This window comes from Passer domesticus, chromosome 9, assembly GCF_036417665.1.
Source record: "Passer domesticus isolate bPasDom1 chromosome 9, bPasDom1.hap1, whole genome shotgun sequence".
Taxonomy (NCBI): Eukaryota; Metazoa; Chordata; class Aves; order Passeriformes; family Passeridae; genus Passer; species Passer domesticus.
Genome location: NC_087482.1, coordinates 34,013,291 through 34,036,156, shown reverse-complemented (window position 1 = coordinate 34,036,156; position 22,866 = coordinate 34,013,291). Strand labels below are relative to the sequence as shown.

General features: G+C 40.7%; 2 protein-coding genes across 10 annotated transcripts in view; one reads left to right on the top strand and one right to left on the bottom strand.

Moving 5' to 3' along the window:
* Positions 1-9,917, top strand: part of TASOR (transcription activation suppressor) — a 35,073-nt gene extending 25,156 nt beyond the window's left edge. The window contains exons 25-26 of one of the 2 annotated variants that reach the window (XR_010368525.1): positions 7,619-7,762; positions 8,969-9,917. The gene's annotated coding sequence lies outside the window, so the exon portion shown is untranslated. Of the gene's footprint in view, positions 1-744; positions 946-7,618; positions 7,763-8,968 lie in introns of those variants that run through there. The other variant, XR_010368526.1, reaches the window with a different exon arrangement.
* CCDC66 (coiled-coil domain containing 66) lies at positions 50-20,897 on the bottom strand. Of its 8 annotated transcripts, XR_010368543.1 has the most exons (20): positions 20,810-20,897; positions 19,983-20,047; positions 19,176-19,198; positions 17,901-18,318; positions 16,941-17,076; positions 16,666-16,769; positions 15,600-15,718; positions 14,666-14,842; positions 13,766-13,897; positions 11,493-11,743; positions 11,055-11,139; positions 10,106-10,267; positions 8,521-8,668; positions 7,971-8,054; positions 6,988-7,466; positions 6,012-6,049; positions 5,515-5,753; positions 4,958-5,085; positions 1,646-1,775; positions 50-453 (listed from the first exon to the last, which is right to left on the bottom strand). XR_010368543.1 is itself a non-coding variant. In XM_064432581.1 (19 exons), exons 1-19 carry the CDS (start codon positions 20,818-20,820, stop codon positions 373-375), a joined length of 2,880 nt encoding a protein of 959 aa, XP_064288651.1. In that variant the 5' UTR covers positions 20,821-20,897; the 3' UTR covers positions 50-372. The 8 variants fall into 8 exon arrangements, 4 of the variants coding, with proteins under 4 accessions (XP_064288651.1, XP_064288652.1, XP_064288654.1 ...); XM_064432581.1 differs by lacking the exon at positions 1,646-1,775; XM_064432582.1 differs by lacking the exon at positions 1,646-1,775 and having other exon boundaries at positions 7,971-8,030; positions 20,810-20,896.
* Between the last annotated feature and the right edge of the window lie 1,969 nt (positions 20,898-22,866).

The following is a 22,866-nucleotide window of genomic DNA, read 5'->3' as shown; positions in this document are numbered from 1 at the left end:
AAATACAGGCAGTTTTGTATAGTTAAAAATACCAACAAAGAGAACTAAAGCCATTCAGAATGCATCTTAATATTTTTATTTATCAAAATTCACACACTGAGTTCTATAAAAACCCATATAACAGTTTACTTCCATGTTTTTGGTGGTTTATATTAAATTGACACTTGTCTTCAAGTAGCATGAAAACCATTCTAAGCAGAAAAACCATCATGAGTTTAAATATCTTCAATATAAAATGTAATGACCTTGTAGTCTATCAAAATTCTCATAATTTAATTTTCATAAAAAAGCTAGAGGTGGTTTGTAATTAATTACAGTAGCAAAGTGCTGTGCATTTCCATATTAAGGATTCAGAACATTCATATGCACCTCTCAGAACGGTGGCATGAAGTTCTCTTGAGCTACAGTGGGAATCAAAGTGTTCTCCAACTCCTTCTGCTTCTGCAGGAGGCCCTGAAATAAATACAAATGTGAATGTTCTGTGTTCTCATGCAGCATCATTGCTTCACAGTTAAAAACAATCTCCTTGCTAAGGCCCAATGGTTTTTAAGTACACAACTTCAGAAAAAACAGTGAAGCCTCACAGACTCGGGGAAGAGGGAACTTCTGCAGCAGCCTTTGAAGTGGGACTGGAGTGGAAGCCAGGCCAGTTTCCAGGGATGACCATGCAGAGGAAAAAAGGACTTTTCCACTGCATGAAATGGAACTTTCTCATCCCTTTGTGCACTGTCTCTGCATTTGCAGTGCTGTAGTGAATTCCTGAATGAAGCAGAACCCAAAACCTGCTGGGCATTGGCTTTTAGCCTTACCACAAACAATACCCTTCAGAGCCAGGCCATGGGACCAGAGCAGTGTCTGACATTCCAGGAGACACAGATTACCTGTCAAAAGGTTTGAGCTTCCTGCTGTGTCAATGCTTCTTGTAAGTACTGATGACAGAGAAAACCTGTCACAAAAAAACCTCCTGGAAATCTATCCCTGTCTATCAAGTCATACATGACAGAACTATGACAAGTATGTGCATAAATTAAAAATAAGGTTTTTTACTGTAATTTACAGGATTATATAGATACATCTGGCCCCTTGCTCTCCATCTATTTTAGACTTATCAGAAATAATTTGATACTGTAGAAGTTTGTTTGTTTTAAAAAGAAAAGGTAATTCTTTTTCTCAGTTACAAGGCTCTTCTCAAAGATAAGAGTTACAGGCTGCTGGCATAGCTCAGTGCAGACCTAATGCAAGGCAGCAGCTGCCTACTTTCAATCACTTGATGAATTGCTTTCTAATTAATCAACAGGATCTGCTTATTTCTATTAATGGGTCAGTGTTTTCAGTCTCTGTGTCAATAATTAGTATTTTTGCAGAGCATTTTTTTTTCATTTTTGTGACATGCATTTTTGCATGTCACAAAACCAAGTTATAAAATAAACTGCCCTAAATAGACCAAGAGCTGAGGAACAAGTAACCCTGGAAGTTGGCAGCTGAGTGTTTATCAGAAAGGTTGCACAGGTTCTGGAAAGGGGCTCAGCAATGGGAAATAGCTCCCCAGGGAGCCGTGGGGGTGTGTCCCCACCCAGCCATTGTCACCTGCGCCCTTGGCAGTACTGCTGCCTCAGGAACAATGGGGTGCTCTGGTAGTACTGACCTGGGGGTGAGTCCTCTTTCTTAATCTTTGTCCCTTCTCTGTCACAAATAATTCACTTTGCTCGGTTTATCCACTGACTTTTGATTGAGTGAGGAAAGAGTCTGTTGCTAGTTCCTATACCTGCTGTGACCTGAGACACAGGGAGAGATTTGCTGTCTTGTAGCAAATGCAGTGACAGACTCACCCTCCCTCCTCTTTTCCCTGGCTCAGCCAGTCCCACTGGGCTCTTGCTGCACCAGCCCAGCTGCATTTATCACTGGCTCCGTGTGGAGTTCAAAGAATAAAGACTGGTTGAAATTGTGTGACTATTATGTGAATTCCCCCAAACAAAACAATGCCTACATATGTTGTAAATGTAGATATGTATGTATGTAGTCTGAAACTATAAAGCCACTCTATATATCTGTATAAAAATGTAGAAGAGCAAGACTAGATTCTCTTCTGAAACAAAAAACTCAGTTTTTTGTATTTCAGACAAAATCCTGCACTGTTCATGCTTTCTCAGTGAAATAACTGATGCAGAACAGGTGTCATCTGTACATCAGGAGGAGTACAGTACTTTGGCATACAAGGTGTACTGAATTGAACAGCTCATGTCCTGAATGCCTTCTGCAGCTGGCAGGGTATTTAAAAAGGAACTCAGCATGTTTTAAGTTAACTCTCTTGCAGAACCAAGATCTACTGAAAGACTAACCTGTTACTTTTTAGCCACTGCAAAATTGACTGTAAGTTCATGTGGCTTCCCTGAGCTTGCCAACTTTAACCTGTTTACATAACCAGGGTTTTTGTAGCCTCAGCAAGCACATGGACCAAGCTGTACCTTGAATCTGGCTTCACTCAACAAAATGCCACTGGTAAGTGAAGTGAAGTTCAGAACATGGACTTGTCTCAGCAAGGTGAAGCAGTAGGACCCAGGGGCTGGCGACTGCAAACTGTAACTGCTTCCCAAGGAAGGACCCAGCCCTATGCTAGGAGTGATAACTGCAGCTGCTTCCCAAACAAGGACCTGGCCCTGGCCAGCTGGCAGTGATAATGAGTGGAAAACTCCCAAAGTACCAGCAGAAAACAGTGCAGATGCAAAGTCATAGGTTCTGCTAGAACAGATAAGGAACTAGAGTGTAATCAGTGAAATGGGTATAGGTGGCCCATAAGTCTAACATGAAGATCTCTGTGTAGAGAAGGAAGATGTAGTTATTTGTGTTAGTTAGATTGGAATGGTGTGTTGTATTTGTAAGCTTAAGATAAGAAAACCACAAGTTATGTAAGGCCCCAACCCCCAGATCTGGGACTCCAAGATAAGTAAGTGGCAGGGATTGGTGTCAGATTTGTATAAAAGCTGGTGTGAGATGAACAGTAGTGGGATGTGCAGATGGGTGTGCTGACCCCTGCATGCCCCTGGCACCAGTAAAGGTGTCTTCACTTTACAGTACCTGCTGGGGAGTAGATTCCTTTGGATCAGAAGCCAAAATACTTAAAAGCTGTAGTTATTCAACAAAGATGTTAATGAGCAGTGGGGAAGACCAGATCCAGTGAAACCAATGTAGAAGGTGTTAGAAACTGACAACCTTTCAGTGTTCTTGGGTCACAACTTTCCTTACTGACCCAGGGAGAGTCATGAGCCTTGTTTTGCACAGGGAGTTTACCTACCACTGAAGGACTGTGGGTATGTTATAAATGGCTCTGGAGTAGTTGGCTTGTGCTACAATTTATTTGCTTTAATTATTAAATTGTCATTGTTTGCAAATAATTATTGAAAGTTTTAAACTGCTTTTCTTAACATTTGTAATCATTTGTGGGCAGTGTAACAGGGAAAGCAAGGCTTTCACAAGATGAAAGAGAGCTTGCGAAAGAAGTATTTTAAGATATGTTGGCTATTGCAAAATGTACATCTAAGACAGCATAAGGTGGAGAGCAGAAGACCCTAGAAGGAAAACTACCAAGCCTAAAAGTGGCATCCAAAGACCACCCTAGACTGCTGACATCTGCAACTATTGAATTGCGCAAATGCTGCAAAACTTTGAAGCAAGATTGTAGTCAATGAGCTCCAAATAAATCTGCAGGCATTTGAGGAAGTAATGCAACTGTAACAGTATAAAAGACTGTAAGCTGAGGAAGTGGGTGTGCCACTAGCTTTGCCAAGCACCCAGGCCTGTAACTTTTGCTTTATCCCTTATTATCACTTATTGAAACTCTTAAAAATTTAAGGGGGCTTCATTTCTCACAGTGTACATGGCAGTGCTTCTGTCTTTCTAAAGCACAACAGGTAGTCAACAGCCTCAAGTACTGTTAATTTTGTTTTGCTTCACTGTCAGATTTTCTTCCCTTTGATTATTTATGAAATTTTCCTCTCTGAAGGCAGAGAAAAATCCTGTTGCTAGCAGTGAGGTACATTTAGTTTGGATCCATTCAAAAGCAAGGGAAGATAGTGGTATGTGTTTATTTTCAGCTTCTTCACAAGGAAAAGACAAGCCTGAAGGAAATACTTTTTTTGTCTTGCAGGTCTGTCAGGCCCTTTAGAAGCATAAAGGAGAATGCTCATGTGCATGTCCAGACCTGTGGCTCCAGTGGCTGTGGCCACACCTTGCAGCCAACAGGTGCAGGATCCAGTTCACTCAGGCTTTGATACCCAGATGCCATTACCATTACTGACTACAGAGAGAACAATGCACACAAACACACAGCCTTTTATCTCAGGAGCTCGTGGGTCTGTGGCATTAAGCTAATTTTCATTTTCTTTTCAGAAAACCTGGCTGATTGACAAATCCTGAATTTTCTTTTTACATGCTAACAAGTAGCAGCTGTCTTGGAAGGATTTTTTAAGTGTTAATACTTCCAGTTTGCAAATTCCAGTATCTTTCCAGGCCTGACATGACACCACCCCACCAACCCCACTGTTCTGTCCTAACCTGGGAACAACAGAGGGGAAACCTCATGAACAAGGTTCTAGTGTGGTGTTAAAACTCTGTTCTTTTGAAACTGATACATTCTTTATAAACAACCCTAACCACAGAAACCTGGACACCAAACAAAGTAATTTCTCTTGGTTTCAAGTTTCAGGCACTTCACTGTTTCAGAGCTGATTTAAGGACTAGGGAGTCCATATTCTCTCTCTAAGGACTGTCCAAAGATGGAAGCAACACGTGAAAAACAAAATTAATAAAATGGAACAAAAGTAGAGGACAGGGCCCAAAATACAAATCAAATTATGGAAACAGAATTAAAGACAATGATGTGATAATTTTTACTTCAGTATACATATATATAGATAGATATAGATACACATGCAGAGTTAGCCAATAAATTTCTGCTTACCTGTCGTAATTTTGACAATCCTTTGAGAATTTCTTGTTGTCTCTCTCTGATTGTAACTGCATCAGGATTTAGAAGAGGATCTCTAACATGATCTGAGCTAAAAATCTGCCGTGGCATTTGGTAAGAATCTAAAAGTAAACATATATCAAATCAGTTCATGAAACTCTATATTAATTTTCTTTTAATTTTGAAGCAGCAGATTTTGAAAGTTTATGAAAATCAGGGGTTGGTTGCTATTAAGATTGTAATCTCTATTTTTAAGACAAATAACACTTAGAGTCCTAAACCAATCTATAAAGTAAAGCAAGAAAGTGCAGTCATACTTTGTGAAAGGTAAACAAACAAAAAATGGATAACACATTTGTTGCTTTGCTGATTTTCTAAAACTTTGTGGTTTGATTTTTTTTTTTTTAAGACCGAATATAATTGGGTTGCACAGCCCTCCTGTGCGCTGCTGTGGCACAGAGAGGCGACTGCACAGCTCAGCAAGAAGCAGCTGGGGGTGAGCTAAGGCAGAGCAGTGCAGGGGAAGGTTCTGCTCCGGGTGCCGGCAGTACCGTGCGGGTGGCCGGGCGCTGCCCCGGCGGGGAGGCAGAAAACCTCGCGGGTGCGCACGAAGGGCACGAACTGCGGCGCCGGGGGAGGAGCAGCGGGGCCGCTCCTCGGCTGCGAGCCCGCCCGGGCATCCTTCTCTCTTCCACAGAGCTGGCCGTGCAGCGGGAAAGGAGAAGCTTGGATCTGTCCTTGTGCTTGGAGTAATCTGTTCCTAACTGCTGGGACGGGTGGTGATTCAGATCTGCAGGGAACAATGGAAGTTATAACAAAGCTCAAATAATACTTCAGTAATGTGATCTTCTCAAATAACAGAGACTAAGAATCTTTAAAGGACAAGATTTATTCTGCTTTTGTACCTGCAATCTGTATGGTCTTGTGTCTTTTTAATAGTAGACAATTAGATATATCTAAATTCTTAAAAAACAAAGAGGAAACAAAAGCAAGGACATTTTAGCAATAATGTATTCCTACATTTCATTATGGCAGAGTATTGACATACCTTTCTTCATTCAAGTGATTCTTATGAAATTTTTCTTCCTAGGAGAAAACCAAAGAAGTCAAAAGTAAAACAAAAAATCTCCACGTTTTTTATATTAAAAGCTTTGATTTTTCAGAGAAAGTTTGTTCTGAAATTCCAAAAGGACTTGTTTGACCTGGGTTCAGAAGAAGGGTATTTATCAAAGATTTGCATTTAAGAGACTTGTAGTGCCCATGAAATAAAGCAACAAATTACAGGAGTATTTACTCCAAGTTTCTGTCTTTGGCAGCTCTAAGCACTATCAAAAATATTATGTCTACTCTCCTGTCCTTGGAACATAGGGATTTATAAACTTGAAAGGTTCAATCCAAGATATTAAAGGAAAGGTCCAGAGTTTTGTTATTTGAAGGTGTGAGAGAGTGAGGTGTTTATTACATACAGAGAGTGAACAAGTGAGAGAGGGCAAGAGAGAAGCCAAAAAATATATTTGATAGCATTTTCTTCAAAATACTTTTTTCCAGCCACAAGCTCTACTGATATAATGCTTCCTGAAAACGTAGAACGATTCCACTAAGAAGGATGCATTTCTGTGGCAATGGAGCACATCCCCAGTAATCCATATTCTTTGCAGAAATAAACATTGTTTTCTTGAGCAGGTGCTGCTGTACCTCACGTGTCAGCACAACACAATGACTGGACACAAAAGAGCAAGTCAGTGATGTCACTGTGTCCTGCACACTGCTTGCATTTGAGCTCTCTGTTTACGTCATGAATCAGTGTCAGTGAAAAGGAAGACTGAAATAACAGTAAAAACCCAGTCACAAAATCTCAGTATGTTCTTCTGCTCCTGAAGAACAACAGAGTGCTGACACAAGGATGAGCAACAGGAGAACTTCAGTGCTCCAGTTACATAACTGAATTCCCACCCAGGTAAAACTGTGAGGAACAAGAGTTTTAAAAACACATCATTGCTCTCAAAGGCCAGACAGTGACCCACCTTTCTGCCTCTGTGGCCCTTTCTCCCCACAGCTGTTTCCTCCCGAGGTGAGAGGGACCTGGCTGAGTGCCCCCCTCTCCTTGCACTCAGCTGCCCAGGGCTGTTCCTTTCCACCAGCTGCAGCAGCTCCAGCTGCCGGCGCACCTTGTTCTCCTCCCTCTGTTTCTGCAGGGGCTCAGGGTACCTTTCTGAGGCTGGAATGTATCTTTTCCCAGGCTTGTTTATGTTCCAGTCAGGTCTTTTGCTGTGTTTTTCCGAAGATTTAATGTGTCTTTCTTTTCTTGCATATTGTTCATATAGGTCACTGTAAATACCACCAGTCCCTTTTCCTGGAAGTTTATTTTTATCCATATGCTGCATTTCCTTCTGGTATTTTTTGCTGTTAGAGATTTCTTTATATTCTATGGAAATATCAGGTGATTCACAATATGCAGTTCTTTCCTCAGCTGACCCTGTGTATGCTGAAGTATTAAAGCAATCTAAAAAAAAATAATTATTTTAACTCCACGTCTGAGCTATTCAAATTACTTGGTTGACTTTTGCATATGTATCAATCTACCATTACTTATTTTATTTTAAAAATAGCTGCTACAGGTTTATAATGTTTATTCTTTTTTTCTGTGGAAGACAGATAGGACCTGCAGAAGGAAACTCAGAGAGGAAAGGGTAAAACACAGAAGACTGGAGATCCAAATCAAGTTACCTTACAATTTGGAGCTCCGTGGCTTGTGACCCTTAATTGACACAGTATTCCAGCCTATGGGATTTGTAACTGGTAAGTAACAACTATACAGAAATATCATTTATTTAGAAGAATAAATAGAGGAATAAAGCGGTACACTGTGACAGACAAACATGACTTTGTCTGTGCAGGTATTCCTTTCTAGCTTTATTCCCTGTGAGTGTCAGTGATTTGGCTCAGTTTGACAAACACCCCCCTGGCAGTGTGGAGGTCCCAGAGTGGCTCAGTGTGGGCTCTGTACCTGTCTGCACCGCCGTGTCCTTCCGAGGGGAGGCCTGCTGCCCGGGGGGGCCCTCCACACCTGCAGGGAAAGCAGCACTTTGTGCTGAAATGACAAAATTACAGTTGTCTAACTCTCTATCACCTGAAAAGTGCTAGAGTTGTTCCATTTAGTAACCTATGTTCAATTTAAACTATGTCACAGAGGTATCAGACTGTTGTGGTTTAGAGCTCAAAGCAATACTGAGAACTCTGGTGCAAATCCCAATACTCTCCCTCTTCCACTGGAAATCTGACAGCACACAGGTCTGAATATTCCTGTGCACTCCTGCCAATATCTCTGCATTTCTTCCTTTATGTAATACAGTATTTGGAACTTACTAAAACACAATATTCTCCATAGGAGTTAACACTGAGATTTGTTTGAAAGGTAAATAAATTGTAATGAAACTTGGTTTGTGACCCAAATGCAGACAGGGAAACAAAAACAAAAAAAATCACCCCAATCCCAGAAACAACTCACTTTCAACCACCAAAGGAACAGGAAAACTGAGTGTGAGACTAATACTTGCCACCACCAAGACTGTTCTGAAGTTCTGAAATATCATGTGCCCTCTGAGCCAAGTCTGGAATGTGCTGGTCTTGTTTTGATCCCTGGGCTAATTCCTGAGCTTTCTCCATTGTCTGATAAAGCTCTTTGGCTTTAAGAGTTGCAAGCTCCTAAAAAAAAAAAAAAAAAGTAAATATGTGATTATTTATTTTGAGAATAATATCAGCTGGATTATTTAATGACCATATAATCCTCAAGGTTTATATGTATTTTTCTTAAGGAAAGTATTTTTTTTTCAAAACTAAAACTAGTTAAGTACAGTATGTAACCTATAATTTCTATGATTATAAGTTCAGAACCTCTGCTGTACTAATGAAAGCTCTTCAGTCTTAGCATCAAAAAATGAGCATTTATATCCTTCAAGTTATCTGAATATTTACTTCCCTTCTAATAAATTCCTGTTTTTCTAGATGCCATCTGATGTCAGCCATCTGTGACTTCCTGTAACATGTGGTTTAATAAAATGAAAGGAGCCCAAATAAAAATAATAAACCCCACTTTACTCCTACTTGCACAGGAAGGAGACAGCACAAGCTCCCCAGCAAATGTCAGGGGGTTACAGTTCCCTGACTCAGGGGGTTCAAGGTGCAGGAGACTTGGCAAGGAAAATCTCATTTCCCAACTGCTATTAGCAGCTGATCCCACTCCCTCCTGCCTTTGCTGTTGGAAGGAACAACTGGTGCTGTGACATGTTTCGAGGAGCTGAGCAATCACAGGGGATGACTTTCCCCATGTTGAACCAGTCTGTTTAAGCATCTACAGGCAGATGCCACACACTTCATCCAGAAAATGCAGAGAAATCAGGAATCCACATTTCTGCAGGCTTTGGAGACTGTTTCTGGAATCACCTTGTCTTATGACAACATGGAATCTGCTACTGCTCCAAAGAGGAAACAAACAGTAATAATTCTACTGTGCCAGAAGGAAGAACAAAACATCAGACCAAGTGTTTAACCTTCCACAGGGTTAAAGGAGAGATAGAAATGCAAAATCTGTGTTTACCAAAGGTCAAAATGTACCTTTGGTTTAACTTTTATATGAAAGCACTGTGTAAAGCTCAGCAACAGCTATGCAGGAGAACTTGATGGAGAACTTGATGGAGAACTTGAAAGACTTTTAAAATGCCTTTTCCAGACTATATCCTAAATCTTTAATTCAGACTGAAAGCACTTCACTTGGATCAACTTCATGGTACTGAAGCACCTTAAAAGCATCAAGTTACCAATAACAAGACATGGACCACATACTTCAAGGTATTTTTTAATTTTAAATTTGCATTTTAAAATGGATGTTCCTGCACTATTTACAACTACATTTCTGGTTTTGCCAGTTCTTATAATTTCTCTTCCTGAAAAGGCCCTTGTTCAAAAAAAGAACCTGGCCTTATTCTTGTATGGTGTTTTATATTTATTAAGAAAGTCTACATTTTGGATAGCTTTCATTTTCAAAATGATGAGCAAAATTTTGCAAGTGAGGAACAAGAACTATTTTCCTCAAAATTCAGTGTTATCACTGACTATCTGCATTAAAGATAATGCAAACCCCACCTCCTTTTGCTTTTGTTTCAGCATTTCTTCTTCAAACTGTTTCTGCAGTTGTGCTTTTTCTCGTGCCAGGCGCAGTTCTTCCTGTTGCTCTTCCCATTTTCTCTGCTCTTCCTCCAGTTGTTTCTGCTTCCGTTTTTCTTCCACCTGAGCCATTATTGCTTTCTGGCAGGATCAGAAAAAAAAGGACAAAGTAAAAGATAGAACATTAACATATTGTAAGATATTAATGTATTTTGGTTATGTGTAGGATTGGATTTGGACAAGTGAAAAAAAAAACAACCTGAAGACAATTTATTTCAAACATTCCTGGTTTTGTTTCTGGAAAACCACCAGCCCAATTGACCAGTCTGAAATACTCAGATAGAAAAAATGAGCTTTTTATGTTGTAGAAAATACTTTTTTTTTTCTTGTAAAGAGATGAAGGTCTGATTTTCACCTTATTGGTGAAAAAGCTCCTGGTAATCCAGCAGAGTAACAGTGTGACCAGAACAGTCTCTATGTTTATATTGAGACTTCTTCACACCGTGCTAGAGATACACCAGCACAGAGACACACATTGCTACAGAGGTTAGGTAAATGGTAGTAAAGTAGATAAAAAACTAAAGATTCATGGAGTGGGAATCTGTAAATATCAGATTTCTCCTCCTTATAAGAGTGGAGACTGAAGAAAAATGCACACAAACCTGCTAGAGCTCTAAGGACTGAACTGTGCCTTTTTTAGAGGCAGGAATTCAGTAACAGAAGTGCAATAATCTTGTGCAAATATTGAAAGAGAATTGTAGAGTCTGACTGAAGGGAACACTGCCAAACAATGCCCATGTCATCCAAAGCGTAAAAGTCAAGTGCCTCCCTGGGTTCTGGTATTAAATCTCATGTTTTATTCATGAGACATTACCTTTCATCCTTTCTGCTTATTAAACACGTGTGAGGCTTTAAAAGCCAAGTGTACCTGATGTTCCAACTGCTTCTGCCGCCTCCTGTCCCTCTCCTCGATCTGTGCAGGGTCCAGCAGAGCCGTCATGGAACGCAGGAAACTGAACACAGGCACATGTCAGTGTTTCTAATCATGAGAAATAATCCTTGAGCCTTTCTTAACTACAATCAGCTAGACTGCATTTTCATATTGAGGTTATTCTGTTAATTATAAATTAATATATAAATTAATTCATAGATTAGGAAAGCCTTTTCATTAAGAAACAAAGTAAGGTTATTTGCAGTAAATTTCATTAATAAATATTGGCAACACTTTTGTCTTTCAACAGTGAAACAACAGGTATTTGAAAATAAAAACCTAAAAGCAAAAAGAATGTAAAGGATTTTTTTTTTCTGAGGCGGTACCTTAAACGTACTGGCTGAGAAAACAATTACCCTTACAAAGCTCACTCACCTGACTCTCTGACTTTGTTCCAAAGCACCATTTTTAGCAGCTTTTTCTGCAGTTCCTATCTGCAAGGGCATGAGGTTGCCTAAAGCTGCAGGGGACAAAGGGGAAATGAAAGCAGTCGGGTCCTTGGGGTCAGGTGACAAGGAAAGACTTTCAGGCTTTCTGTGCATTCCATTTAAGCAGTATTGTGCATTAGCATTAAAGTGCTTCTTAAAAGAATCAAAATGCATTTCCCATCTGTCATGCTCTTCTGCCTAAATAAGTATCAAGCAACAACAACAACAGAAAAAAAGAAAAAAAAAGACAAGAAAAAAAAAGAAAAAGCATTCAGTTACACTGTGTCTACAAGGTGTAAAGTGTGGTTAATAAAACAGACAATACACCTTTTGTACACAAGGAACATTTGAAAAGCTACAATGCAGACAGTAGTTAATTCCTCAAGTGAGAAGACAATTAAAATGCAAGTCAAATCACAGATTATAATGCTGATCCATACCTGTGATAATATAGGGATAAAATGTTTCTAAAATCATGGGATATTCAGGGGATTTGGAAAGAAAGGTTGGGCCTGGTGGACCCTGGGAAAATATTAGGGTAGGCCCTGGGAAAATGTAAGGCTGTACTGGATCATGTGAAATTGCACCTGTATAACCATTTAATGACTGATAAATGGTATGATTGTTAAATTTGATGATTGTTTGGTAATTGGATATAATTATCGTTTAATCGCAACAGGAATCATGAGAAATTATGTTTGGGGGGTTTGATGGAAATTACAAGAATCCACGCTTGATGAAATCAATGTATACAACAGAACAATATAAGTTTAATAATGAATATGTATTTATATAATGATAAGGGTATAAAAACGTGTTCATCCTGAACCCATGTGGGAGTCAGATTTTTGTCTGTACCCCTGGCACCCAGAGCTCTTCAGTAAAAGCACCTGCATTTAATCATTCTGTGATTGTTGTTTCTGAATGCCAACACCTGGTCAGCACAAACATATTGCTATTTCATTTTCATGGAAGAAAGGAAAGGGTCACTCCCTGGTGCCTGCAGCCCTTTCCACAGCACACCTATCCAATTAACAACAAGGCAGCTAATGAAGGAACATATCCCAGCTGAGTTCCCTTCACAGTTAAAAACTCCATTTAAACAGGAAGCCTGATCCCCTCAGCACCTCAGGAAAAGACAAAACTCGTGTTGTGTGCAGGTCTGTAACCACCCCTGGCAGCAAGGCTGGCTTTGGGGGGTAAAGAAAGGTAAGGCTATTTTCTTCCTTACTTTCTGGAAAAGTGCTTGCTTTTAAACTTCTTTATAGCTGTATGAGTGTGTATGTGTATTAAAAAAAAAAATTTCTAGAACCAGGATTTTGCCATTGCCGTGACGCATTGTACTCGGTTTCTCTTTTCTCACCTCCTGTAGTCTACACAAATTTTCTTTTTCCAAAGCATCTAGCCATGGCCTCTACAGCACCTTGCAAACCCAAATTCTTCTACATGTGGTGGAAAAGAGAGAGAAACTACTACTGTTGGAAACAATATAACATGTACATTTTTATTTTGTCTCTCTAGTTAGGCTTGACTTGGCCTTGGGGAAAGGAATTTTCTTGACATTTTTAGGAGATCTAAAGAAGGTCTTTAGCATCGCTCTAAGGAGATGGGCTGAACATAGGAACAGACTAGGAGTAGCCCAAAGATATCCAGAAAGATAAAAGGCCATCAACGGAACATCATCAAAACATTAGTGGCCATCTAAAAAACATCTACCCTCAGATGCAGCCTTTGGCAGAATTGGAGACATCTGGTAAGAATGAAAATCTAATTAACACTGTGGAGGCAAGGAGATTAGGATCCTTGGGAAACTGAATACTGGGGATTGCTCAACTCTAGCCCAATTAATCTAAAAACAGTTCGCCTCTACGGATTTTGACTGTATAAAGTTTGGGGGAAAATCCTGTAAAAACATATGTTTGGAACATTTTCTTTGGCACATCCTGGCCAGAAAATAAAGTAATGCCTGATTCTCTCTCACTTCAAATGCAGTGCTAGAGAGTTTTACTTTCTCCCCGATTTTCACTGTCTCCATCCCTGCAGCAAGCCCTCAAACACATCACTGAAATACTGAACAGCCACTGGCTCAATGTTCAGTAAGTGCATCCCTAGGGTGAAAACCTAGACATGCTACACAAAATTCCATCTTTGTTGCCACTTCACTAATTTAATTTTTTATTTCTTAAAACAAAAATAAAGACTTCTCTAAACCACAGATACCTTTGATAAATTACGTTTTTCTTCTAATTTTCGTAGTTTGGCTTCTTCCTTCTGCTTGTCCAACTCTTCAAGCCACTTCTTCTGTTGCTCATGTTTCAGAGCACTAAAAGGTCGCTCCTGTAGCACAGCTTCCTGAAATAAGATAACTGCTAGTTCTTCTACAAAAAATTAAGTATCTTCTCCAGTCACATAATAAGGACTTGGCAGAAAGCTCTGCCTTCAGCTGGTGAGCAAAACTGGGTCTTTCTCTAGCACGATAAAAGGATGTGACTTTGTAACTGTAGCAAGTATCTGACTGCTAATAGAAAGATGAATTCTGAATACTACTGTAAGTTAAACCATCAGCCTCTCACTCCAGAAAACCCTACTTATTTGTATCATGAACAGAAATCCCTCTTTCTTCCTGTGGTTCACTGCTCAGTCTATGTTCCAGGCAGATTCAGCACCACAATCTAATTAGCAGTGATCTGTCTCAACTTAAGGAGCTGCCATCTTCATGCTTCTGTTTAAGGGATCTCTGTACTATTTAACAAGCTCCAGTGGCACTGAGAACTTCCAGTGCCATCTGACAAAAAACTCTCTTCAATCACTGCCTACCAGCCATAATTTAAGACCTACTTCTTGAATCTTCTGCCATTAATATAATTTATTTTATATATTTCCACTTCTCTATTTCTTCAGCACATACTTAAAAACTAATTAATACTGCATGTCACACCTCTAGTACTATTCTTCACATCAGGCTTGAAAGATGTGCTGTCTTCAAAACACTGACATTTTCATATTTATATACAGCAAGAAGGCCTAAGGAATTTTTCTGGTTTAAAAGAACTTATTGAGACAAACATTTGCTGTTAATAAATAAGTAAAAATACCCTGCATGCAGTTAAAAGATCTTACCCTGAAAGCCAATGCTGTGCAACTGCCAGCTGGAAAGTCAGAAGGACTGAAATCAGAAGACTGCCCAGCTGGAGCTCTTGGAACATTCAGTGCAACTCCATCAGCCTCTGTGGCTAAAGGAGCTGTACAGGCAGAGTTCTCCTCAGTGCCATGACCTGAGTCAGCTGGAAGCACTGTCTGCAAACAAAGGGACCATTTTAAGACTTATTCAGTTCACCTGTTCTATTTGTCAACAAAATTATACTTCTAGAAGCTGCTGTTCATTAAAACCTCGGCCCAAAATTGTAACTAAGCATCTTTTATCCACTATTTATAATTTATGTAAATTGAAACAAATTCTTATAGGACAGAGTCAAAACTTTGCTAGGAATGCTGAATGTGCCACAAAAAAGTGCAAGTTGCTTTTGCTGAAAGAAATTATAGTAGATGCAACCCTACCTTCTGTTTAACAGCAATAAATTTCACTGGAGAAGTCTCTTGTGAGTAAAATACATTTATCTAACACACTGGTTTCAGAATTAGAGCTTTTTTAAAAGCTAGATGTCATATTGGCTATGCTTATTATGTAAGCCATCAAATATATGTGACAGCTCATGAACAATGTATCTAATTATATAGCCAGGAATTGCATTTGAGACTATTCCCTCAAAAAGAACAAGAAAAGATTTATACTTTTTAGTCAGGAATCCAAATGGAGGGACAGGAAAGGGTTGTTCCTGCTATAAGGATCTTAAGCTGAAAAGTTATGACCTGGAGCAACAAGTAAGTGTGGGCCAGGGTGCTGCAGCAATTCATGCCCTGAGAAGGCTTAAAGCACCACAAATACTGGATTCTAGAGAATTTGTACAGAAAAGAAAATCTTCTATGAATTAGAAGTTAAACTGTTCTACAACAGTGCTGTGCAAACTGAGCTCTTTTGTTTACAGAGTCTTACCTGCTCTGGGTCAGGTGTTTCCGCTTTAGGGGTTTTCTTACTGCCAAGTTTTGCCCAGAAATAACCCACCTCTCCCTCCAAAGTTTCTTTCAGCTTCTTCTTCAGTGCTACCTGTTCATCTTAAACAAACAAAACCAAACTCTTACTAGAGTTCCTATTGCAAGCATTTAGCAGTTAAAAGAATAAAAAAGACAGGAATGCACGTCTTCCCTGTCACTTGGACTGAAATGGACAGAAGAGTTGTCACCAATCAGTCTGACCAATCATTCATGACCTTGCTCTTCAGAGCAACGTGGGCATCTGCCCAGGGATGCAGAGGTAAGTGGGGAGTCTCTGTGGGGAGACTAAAAACCACTGGAGTAACAATTTCCCAGGGAAAACCAACAAATAACCAAGTATATGAACTCTCTACATTTTGTTACACCAGTCTTGAACTACTTCAATATTATTAAAACCACTGGAGCCATAATGGAAGCTACTGACAATGCAGAATTGAAACTTGAAACCAAATGGTCTAAATCCAATTTCAAAACAAAACACAGCACTCCTCCATGTGAATCATAAAAAGCTTAATTTGTCAGAGAATTTGCTACTGCATTGAACAGTTTTCATTTCCTCCAGAGATTGCCCTTGATTGGTGATGGGGCTGGACTGCAAACTGTCTCAAGTTCAAATTGCAATTTCATACACTCAGTCATGCTTGTAGGTTGGGGTGATGCTGTTCCCATTAAAAACAAAATGAATTTTTTAATGATAATGGCTGTCAATTACTGTCAGAATGTAACAAAACTGCTGGCAAGTAGCACCCAAAATACAAAGCACAGAAATACATTTGAGATAGTATTTAATTGACAAAGAAGTGTTTCTGGCAAGAATTTATAATCTTTGCATAAACTTTTGAAATTCAAGAATCTTAATCTTTCTTGGAGACTTATTATTTACTTTTCAATTTTTAGCAACTGTACTGATCTAAGTAAATTTAAAAGGGCATAAGGAATATGAAATTTCTTGGCATCCTGAGTGTAATAAAAATATATCAAAAATGTATTTTATACATCATAAATACCTAATTCCTTCTTCCATTGGGTCTTTTTAAATTCCAGTAAGGCTTTCTCCCTTTCTCTTTCACCCAAGGTACTAAACAAGTCAGCAGGTTTCCATGAATCCTTTCTACAGAAAAGGAAGGAGGGAAAAGATTTTTATCTAGAAAGCTGATCTGTTAAATTTTAGAGGTAACTTTTTAATTAGTATTTATAAAAAATATTAATGTTATTAAGAACATATGATATAAACCTTTATTGGAGACACAATTTTTGTACACAATAACACAAATGTACCTACATAACATTCTGTCCTGGCTGTGGATGTGCTTCTTGTTTCCTGCCTGAATCAGAGTTTGCTTCATCTGGAACTGGGGACACTTCACAATCATTTTGGAGTGATGCTATAACATTTTCCTCTGATGCCTCATTAGTAGCTGTGGTAGAACATAAATATATAAAAATGTGTATATAACCTTTGAGTAAATACTTTGAGAGCAGCAGAAACTTGCAGATTCCCCGCAATTTAACAAAAGTGTTTTCAGCCCTGCTTATAATAGTTAAGGCATGCAAGTTAGACCTTCACAGGGTATTTTTAAAATGCTAGATGTAGCAATCACTCTTGGCTAAGGGCCAGAGTTTGGGACTGTAATTAATTGCAGGATGTCTTATTCTTGGTGCAAAAGCTGACCCCCTCCACACATCCATCAGCAGGAGGAAGGATGCAATAAAGAAAGATAAACAACAGTTCTTACACTTGTGATTGTAAGAACTGGGGAGGGGAAAGGAAAAACACTATTCAGCACTAATAGTCCAGTTAGGCTAAAAGACACAAATCCAACTTTGGCCACAGGAAAATGTCAGAACTGCTCTTGAGACACAGAGCAAGGTGAACTCTTCACAAACCAGAAGGGCCCTTCTCCTTGGGCAGTGTTACAGTGCAGTTCTATATTTCCCCCCGCCCAGTGTAAAATGGTTTTTATTTTGCATGGAACAGTGACAATGTTTCTGGCTGGTTTGCTCTTCAGAATACTGGAAATCTAACAGACAGTCTTTTTTACTGTGATAATTCTGAAATGCTTGGCTCTCACGGTAACAATGTCACAATCATAATGACAAATGGTATTTTGTCTGAGACCATTCAACCTAAGTGTAAAATTTCTACAATGTGCAAATAACTTGCAGTCGATAATTTCAGGTTAAGCTTTCACATTTTGCTCTGTTTCCATGGAACAAATGCATCCAATGGCTGCCATCTTACCCATTTCCTCTTGCTTTTCATTCTGAGTCTCAGAGATGCTTCTTCCTTCTTTAACAATCATCAAAATCTGTTGAAGCTGTGTTTGTGTTAAACACACCAAACTTTTTAAGTCTTCAGCTGATACATGTGGGGCTTGAGGTTTGTGTTTAGTTTTTTTCACGATGCTAGGATCCTCAGAATCAGGATATCTGCTTGTTTTATCTCTTTGGAAAATCAAAGAGTAACCTTTAGTTGTGGCTTCATGTGAGGAGTGTTTATTAACTTGCAGTTTTTCACCTTTTGTCATTGACAAGCTTGATTCACTCCTTGGTTTTGTTCCATTTTCCTGCTTGATACAAGCATTTTGTGTTGGCCTCAAGATGAGTCCAGTGTGCTTTATTCTCAATGCCTGTTTAGGGGCTCTGGCTTTATTACCCATCTGTTAAAGCAAAAAGATTTCACCATCTACTAAATAAGGGAAAAAAACTGTATTTGTAACAAATGAAAACAAGATTGAAGCAACAAGGAAAATAAGTGTCTTTTTTTCCTTTTCTGTTCCATCAGTACAAACTCTGTACAAACTAATGAAACACCTTCACAAGTACCAGGAGAACTTTGGAAGAGGACACAGCACCTGAATGAGTATTTCAAAATAACAGTATGAATAATAACTTTATGTAGCATGACATTTAAAAGAATTAACCAGCATTAATTCTGCTTTACTTTGGTGTTTCTGAATAGGGAACAAGTGTTTCCTGGCTCCGCATAGGTACATGTTTTCACCATGCACCCAGCAATATTTCAGTCTTGATTCTTCCAGTCTGAGCTAAGCTTTATTCTTTCCCAGATCCTTGGTGCAAACTTGTAATTATTTCCTTTGTATTGGGGCCTTTTTCTGCTTTTTCTCCTTCCCAAACTCACCCCACTGCAGTTTACTCATGGACAGCCTGTATGACCAAACTTGAAACTAAACACACTTCAGATCTCTATTTTACCAGAATTCCTTTAAGGTCTCTGACAGTTCTGAGTTAGATGATTCCCTCTGCTGCTCTAAATTCTTGGCCAAGGAAACTAATGCATTTTCTAAAGGTAAAAATAGTCACAAAACTTTGCATTCATCCTTTTGAACAGCTATTATAAGCCTGTGAAATAACAGAATATCTCAAGTTAAAAGAGACTCAGAAGCACATATTTCTCTTTCATAAATAATTGTTTCCAAGTATTTATACAGTTCAATTTCTCAAATTTTCTATTAACAAATAGTGAATTTGTGTGTTCTAAAAATTTTACACTTACCTTCATGGCAGGCTTTGATTTATCTTTTGGGAAACAAACACAAACATATGAAAGAAGTATTTAATAACAACTTGTCCCTGAAAAACAATCTTGAGAAATTAGTAAAACATTATAGTAATGTGATTTTTGTAAATTTTGTAAATCTGATTTTTGTAAATCAGGGGGAAAGTACTTTTCCCATATCATCTGCCCTGGCTATGCAGAACAGTTGGGAAAAGTAGACTTGTGCAGAAATGTATGTCTGACAAATCACAAAGTTGGAATTTATCACAGAGATGTATGCCTGACAAACCACAGAAACAGAATTTATTAACACCTATACTGGAAAAACCTATGTTGATAATTATCTCTTATGGTAGTAGTGAGATTTGGCCTAAATAAACTCTTATTGAAAATTAAAAATGTTCACCACAAATACTGAAGCTGCTTTAAAAATGTGATTGTAATGATGTCATGCTGTGTAAATTAAGCTGTTATTGAGCCTCTCATATCTTGGCAAGCAACGTGCTATAAAGTTACAGAAATTATCAAGTCATGCCAGCTGATACACAATAGCACTTAACTTTTTATTTTAATGACAAGCTGAGCAGTGGAGACTATTTGCCAGCTGTTCCCTGGTGCACAGACTACTCAGAATTCATCATCAACCTACTGTTGAGAATCGAGCTGCTGAGAGAGAGGACTCATAAATAACAATGCACAAACATTCTTCCTAATCTCAGAAACATTTCAGGAAAGCTGGGCTTTATGTCTCTTGGATATTAGGTTTAACTTCAAGAAGCTTTAAAGATTAAATTAAAAAAATACCAGAAGAAGCTAAAATTAGCCTAGGCTTTCCATCCAGCACTTCAGTTTCGAGCTTCAGTCCATCGCTGCAAAAGAGAGAGAGAGAGAAATCTGAAATATTAAGTAATCTGATAATGGTAAGATTTGAACATTCATAACAAGAACTGTTGTTCCAGAGTCCTTCACATCCCAAGCTATATTTTGAGAAGTTACTTAAAACAAAGGAATCAACATGCCTTGAGGAAGGTGTAGTTTTATTGATACTGAAAAAACTACTACAACTTTCCGCGTCGCAAAGTAGATCTTTAACACTCAAGGTGCCACTCCATGTCGTGATACAGAGCAATTCGCCTCAAGCATTTAATAATCCAACGCTATGAACTGCACAAATCGCTGCCCCAGCCTGCGGGGCTGTACTCTGGGCAGAGCCTCTGGCTGCGCTTCCATGCACAACCATTCACCCTCGCAAGTGGAACGAGCGCTGTTTTAAGCGTTTGGGAGAAGAGAAAAGCGAGGCAGAGCCGATACCCCCGTGCCTCTCTTTGCTCCGTGCGCTGGGACAATCCAGCATGACGATAAGCGCCCCAAATACCCCTTTATCTCCACGTTTCATTATAAAATGTTAAGAGTGAAGAGCCCAGCGCAGTTCGGGCTCGCACGCAGCTCTGTGAAGGGCGCCGCGGTGAGCGGAGCCCGGCCCGGCCCGCTCTGTGCCGCGGGCGCGGAGGGTGCGCGCTGCCCCCGCTCCGCGGAGCCCGTCCCGAGGCCCTCCCGCGGGAAGGGTCGCTGGCCCCGGGCCCGTCCCTCCCCGAACAGCCGCGTCCCGCCCGGCCCCGCTCGCTCCTTACCCCAGGTTCATGGCGCTGCCCGGCGGCCGCGGAGCTCCGCGGAGCCCCGAGCATCGCCCGCCCTCAGCTCCGCGCCCCGCCGAAGGAGCCGCGCGCCGATTGGCTGCCCGCGGGGGGCCTCCACCAATGGGCACCCGCAGCACTGCGGGGCGGCGCGGCCGGGAGCGCTGGGGGATGGAGTCCCGCAGAGCCCCGGGCCCGGAGCGCCGGGGATGGGTTCTGCACTTGTCTGTCCTGGGGGTCTCGCAGCCCGGCCGAGGGTGCGAAGCAATTGCCGGGCGATTGTCCCCGGCCTCGAGCAGCTGCGGAGGAAGGAGGGAACGCAGGGGAGCGAGGGGCGGGCGGGGGGAGACAGAAGATCGGTGTGGGGAGGGTCCGAGCCGGCCGCTGCCTCGGGGCGGCCGCGCTGCGGGGAACGGCGGCGGCTGCTCGCTCGCGTTTCCATTTAATCATTTCATTTCATTTCATTTCATTTCATTTCATTTCATTTCATTTCATTTCATATTGATTTATTTTCTGGTGTGGTTCGGGCAAAGCGGACGAGGTAGGAGAGAGGCGAGAGGCTGAAGGTGGAGGACGGCACGGCGGCCTCCGGTGTCCCGGCGCTGTGAGGGGAGCGGCACCGTCCGGAGAGGAGAGAGCGGCAGGGAAGGGAGAGCCGGGGCAGCCGAGCAGGGGGACAGTGCCCGGGGGACACTGCCAGGGAGACACTGCCAGGGAGGGACACTGCCAGGGGGACACTGCCCGGGGCCGGAGCGGAGGCCGGGAGCTCCCCAGCTCTGGGAGCCGTCCCGTCCCTGCCGTCTCCCGGGGCGCTTTCTGCGTCCCGCTCCTGCCGAGCTGGGCTGTCCGCCCCTTGGCGATCGCCGCCGGCCTGCTGCTTTCCAGCCCGCTCCTGCCGCTTTCCCAGCCCGCTCCTGCTGCTTTCCAGCCCGCTCCTGCCGCTTTCCCAGCCCGCTCCTGCCGCTTTCCCAGCCCGCTGCTTTCCCAGCCCGCGCTCCAAGTGCTGCTCAGTGTTCCTGGCTCCTTTGTGATGCTCGCGGAGCGCTGTAGGAGCTGGAGGTTGAGCACTGCTGTTGTGGGGTGCCCCTTCTGGAATAATGGGACCTGTAAATCTGCAAATTAAATTAATTTACCTTTTGCAAAGGAGGGTTTGGTTGTGTTAAAGAATACAGTCAGATTCCATAAAATGCTTCAGAGCCCGTTCAGTTATTTTACTATTCAAGATGGCATTTAGGCTTAAGGCTAAATGCTTACTGAATTCCAGTATTTCAAAGGAGGTTAAGACCTGCAGATCTGTCTGGAATAGCGTTGCTTCTAGATTTGGTTGGCAAGACCTTTGTCTTGCCACAGATAAAGGGGGAGATCCTCTGGTGTGTTCTCCAGCTGACAGTAAGAGAAGTGCTGCCCTTGTGAGGTTGCACAGGAAACTAAGCAATAATAGAGGAATAGGCAATTGAGGTGGAATTTATTGTGTGCACAAAATCTCTGAACTGCTTTGCTTGTATTTCTGTACAATTATAATTTATCAGACAAAATTACTACCTTTTTTTCCCCTCCAAATATTGCTTTGCAGCTTATTGTTTGGTGCTTCCTATACATCAGCTAAGAAGTCTTTGAAACTGTCATTTAGGGTCTAGAACAATGGAAGAAAAGAAAAGAAAGCCTGGAGTTTTTCATAATAGTGCACTGCTTATGAAGTCCTGTGAAGCACAGAATATACAAGATGGGTGATAAAAGCAGTGAGATTTCATCACCTGCTTCACAATGGATTCCCTAAATTAATAGGTTTCCATTACACTTGCAGAATTTTAAATAATACAGCAAACCAGACCTGGCTCCTGCTTTTTGTCAGAAACAGCAGGTGGCAATATAATTTCAAGCATATTTTCAAAACTTTCTCATAGAGAAAATCATCTTATAATCACTGTAAAACAAGTTTCACAGTCCATTTATATTTCTTTATATTTTAATATTTTGTAATTAATTTGTGTTTTGCTAGGCATGTGATATGTTCTTTCAAAAAGCTGATAGTAGTTAATTGGTGGTTTCAGAAC

Bases quoted from the DNA above. Each gene is read 5' to 3' on its own strand.
- CCDC66 (XM_064432581.1), bottom strand. The intron at 13,898-14,665 runs GTAAGATCTTTT...ATCTTATTTCAG, and splicing joins GCACAGCATTGGCTTTCAGG to GAAGCTGTGCTACAGGAGCG. The intron at 10,268-11,054 runs GTACACTTGGCT...TGATCCTGCCAG, and splicing joins AGAAGCAGTTGGAACATCAG to AAAGCAATAATGGCTCAGGT.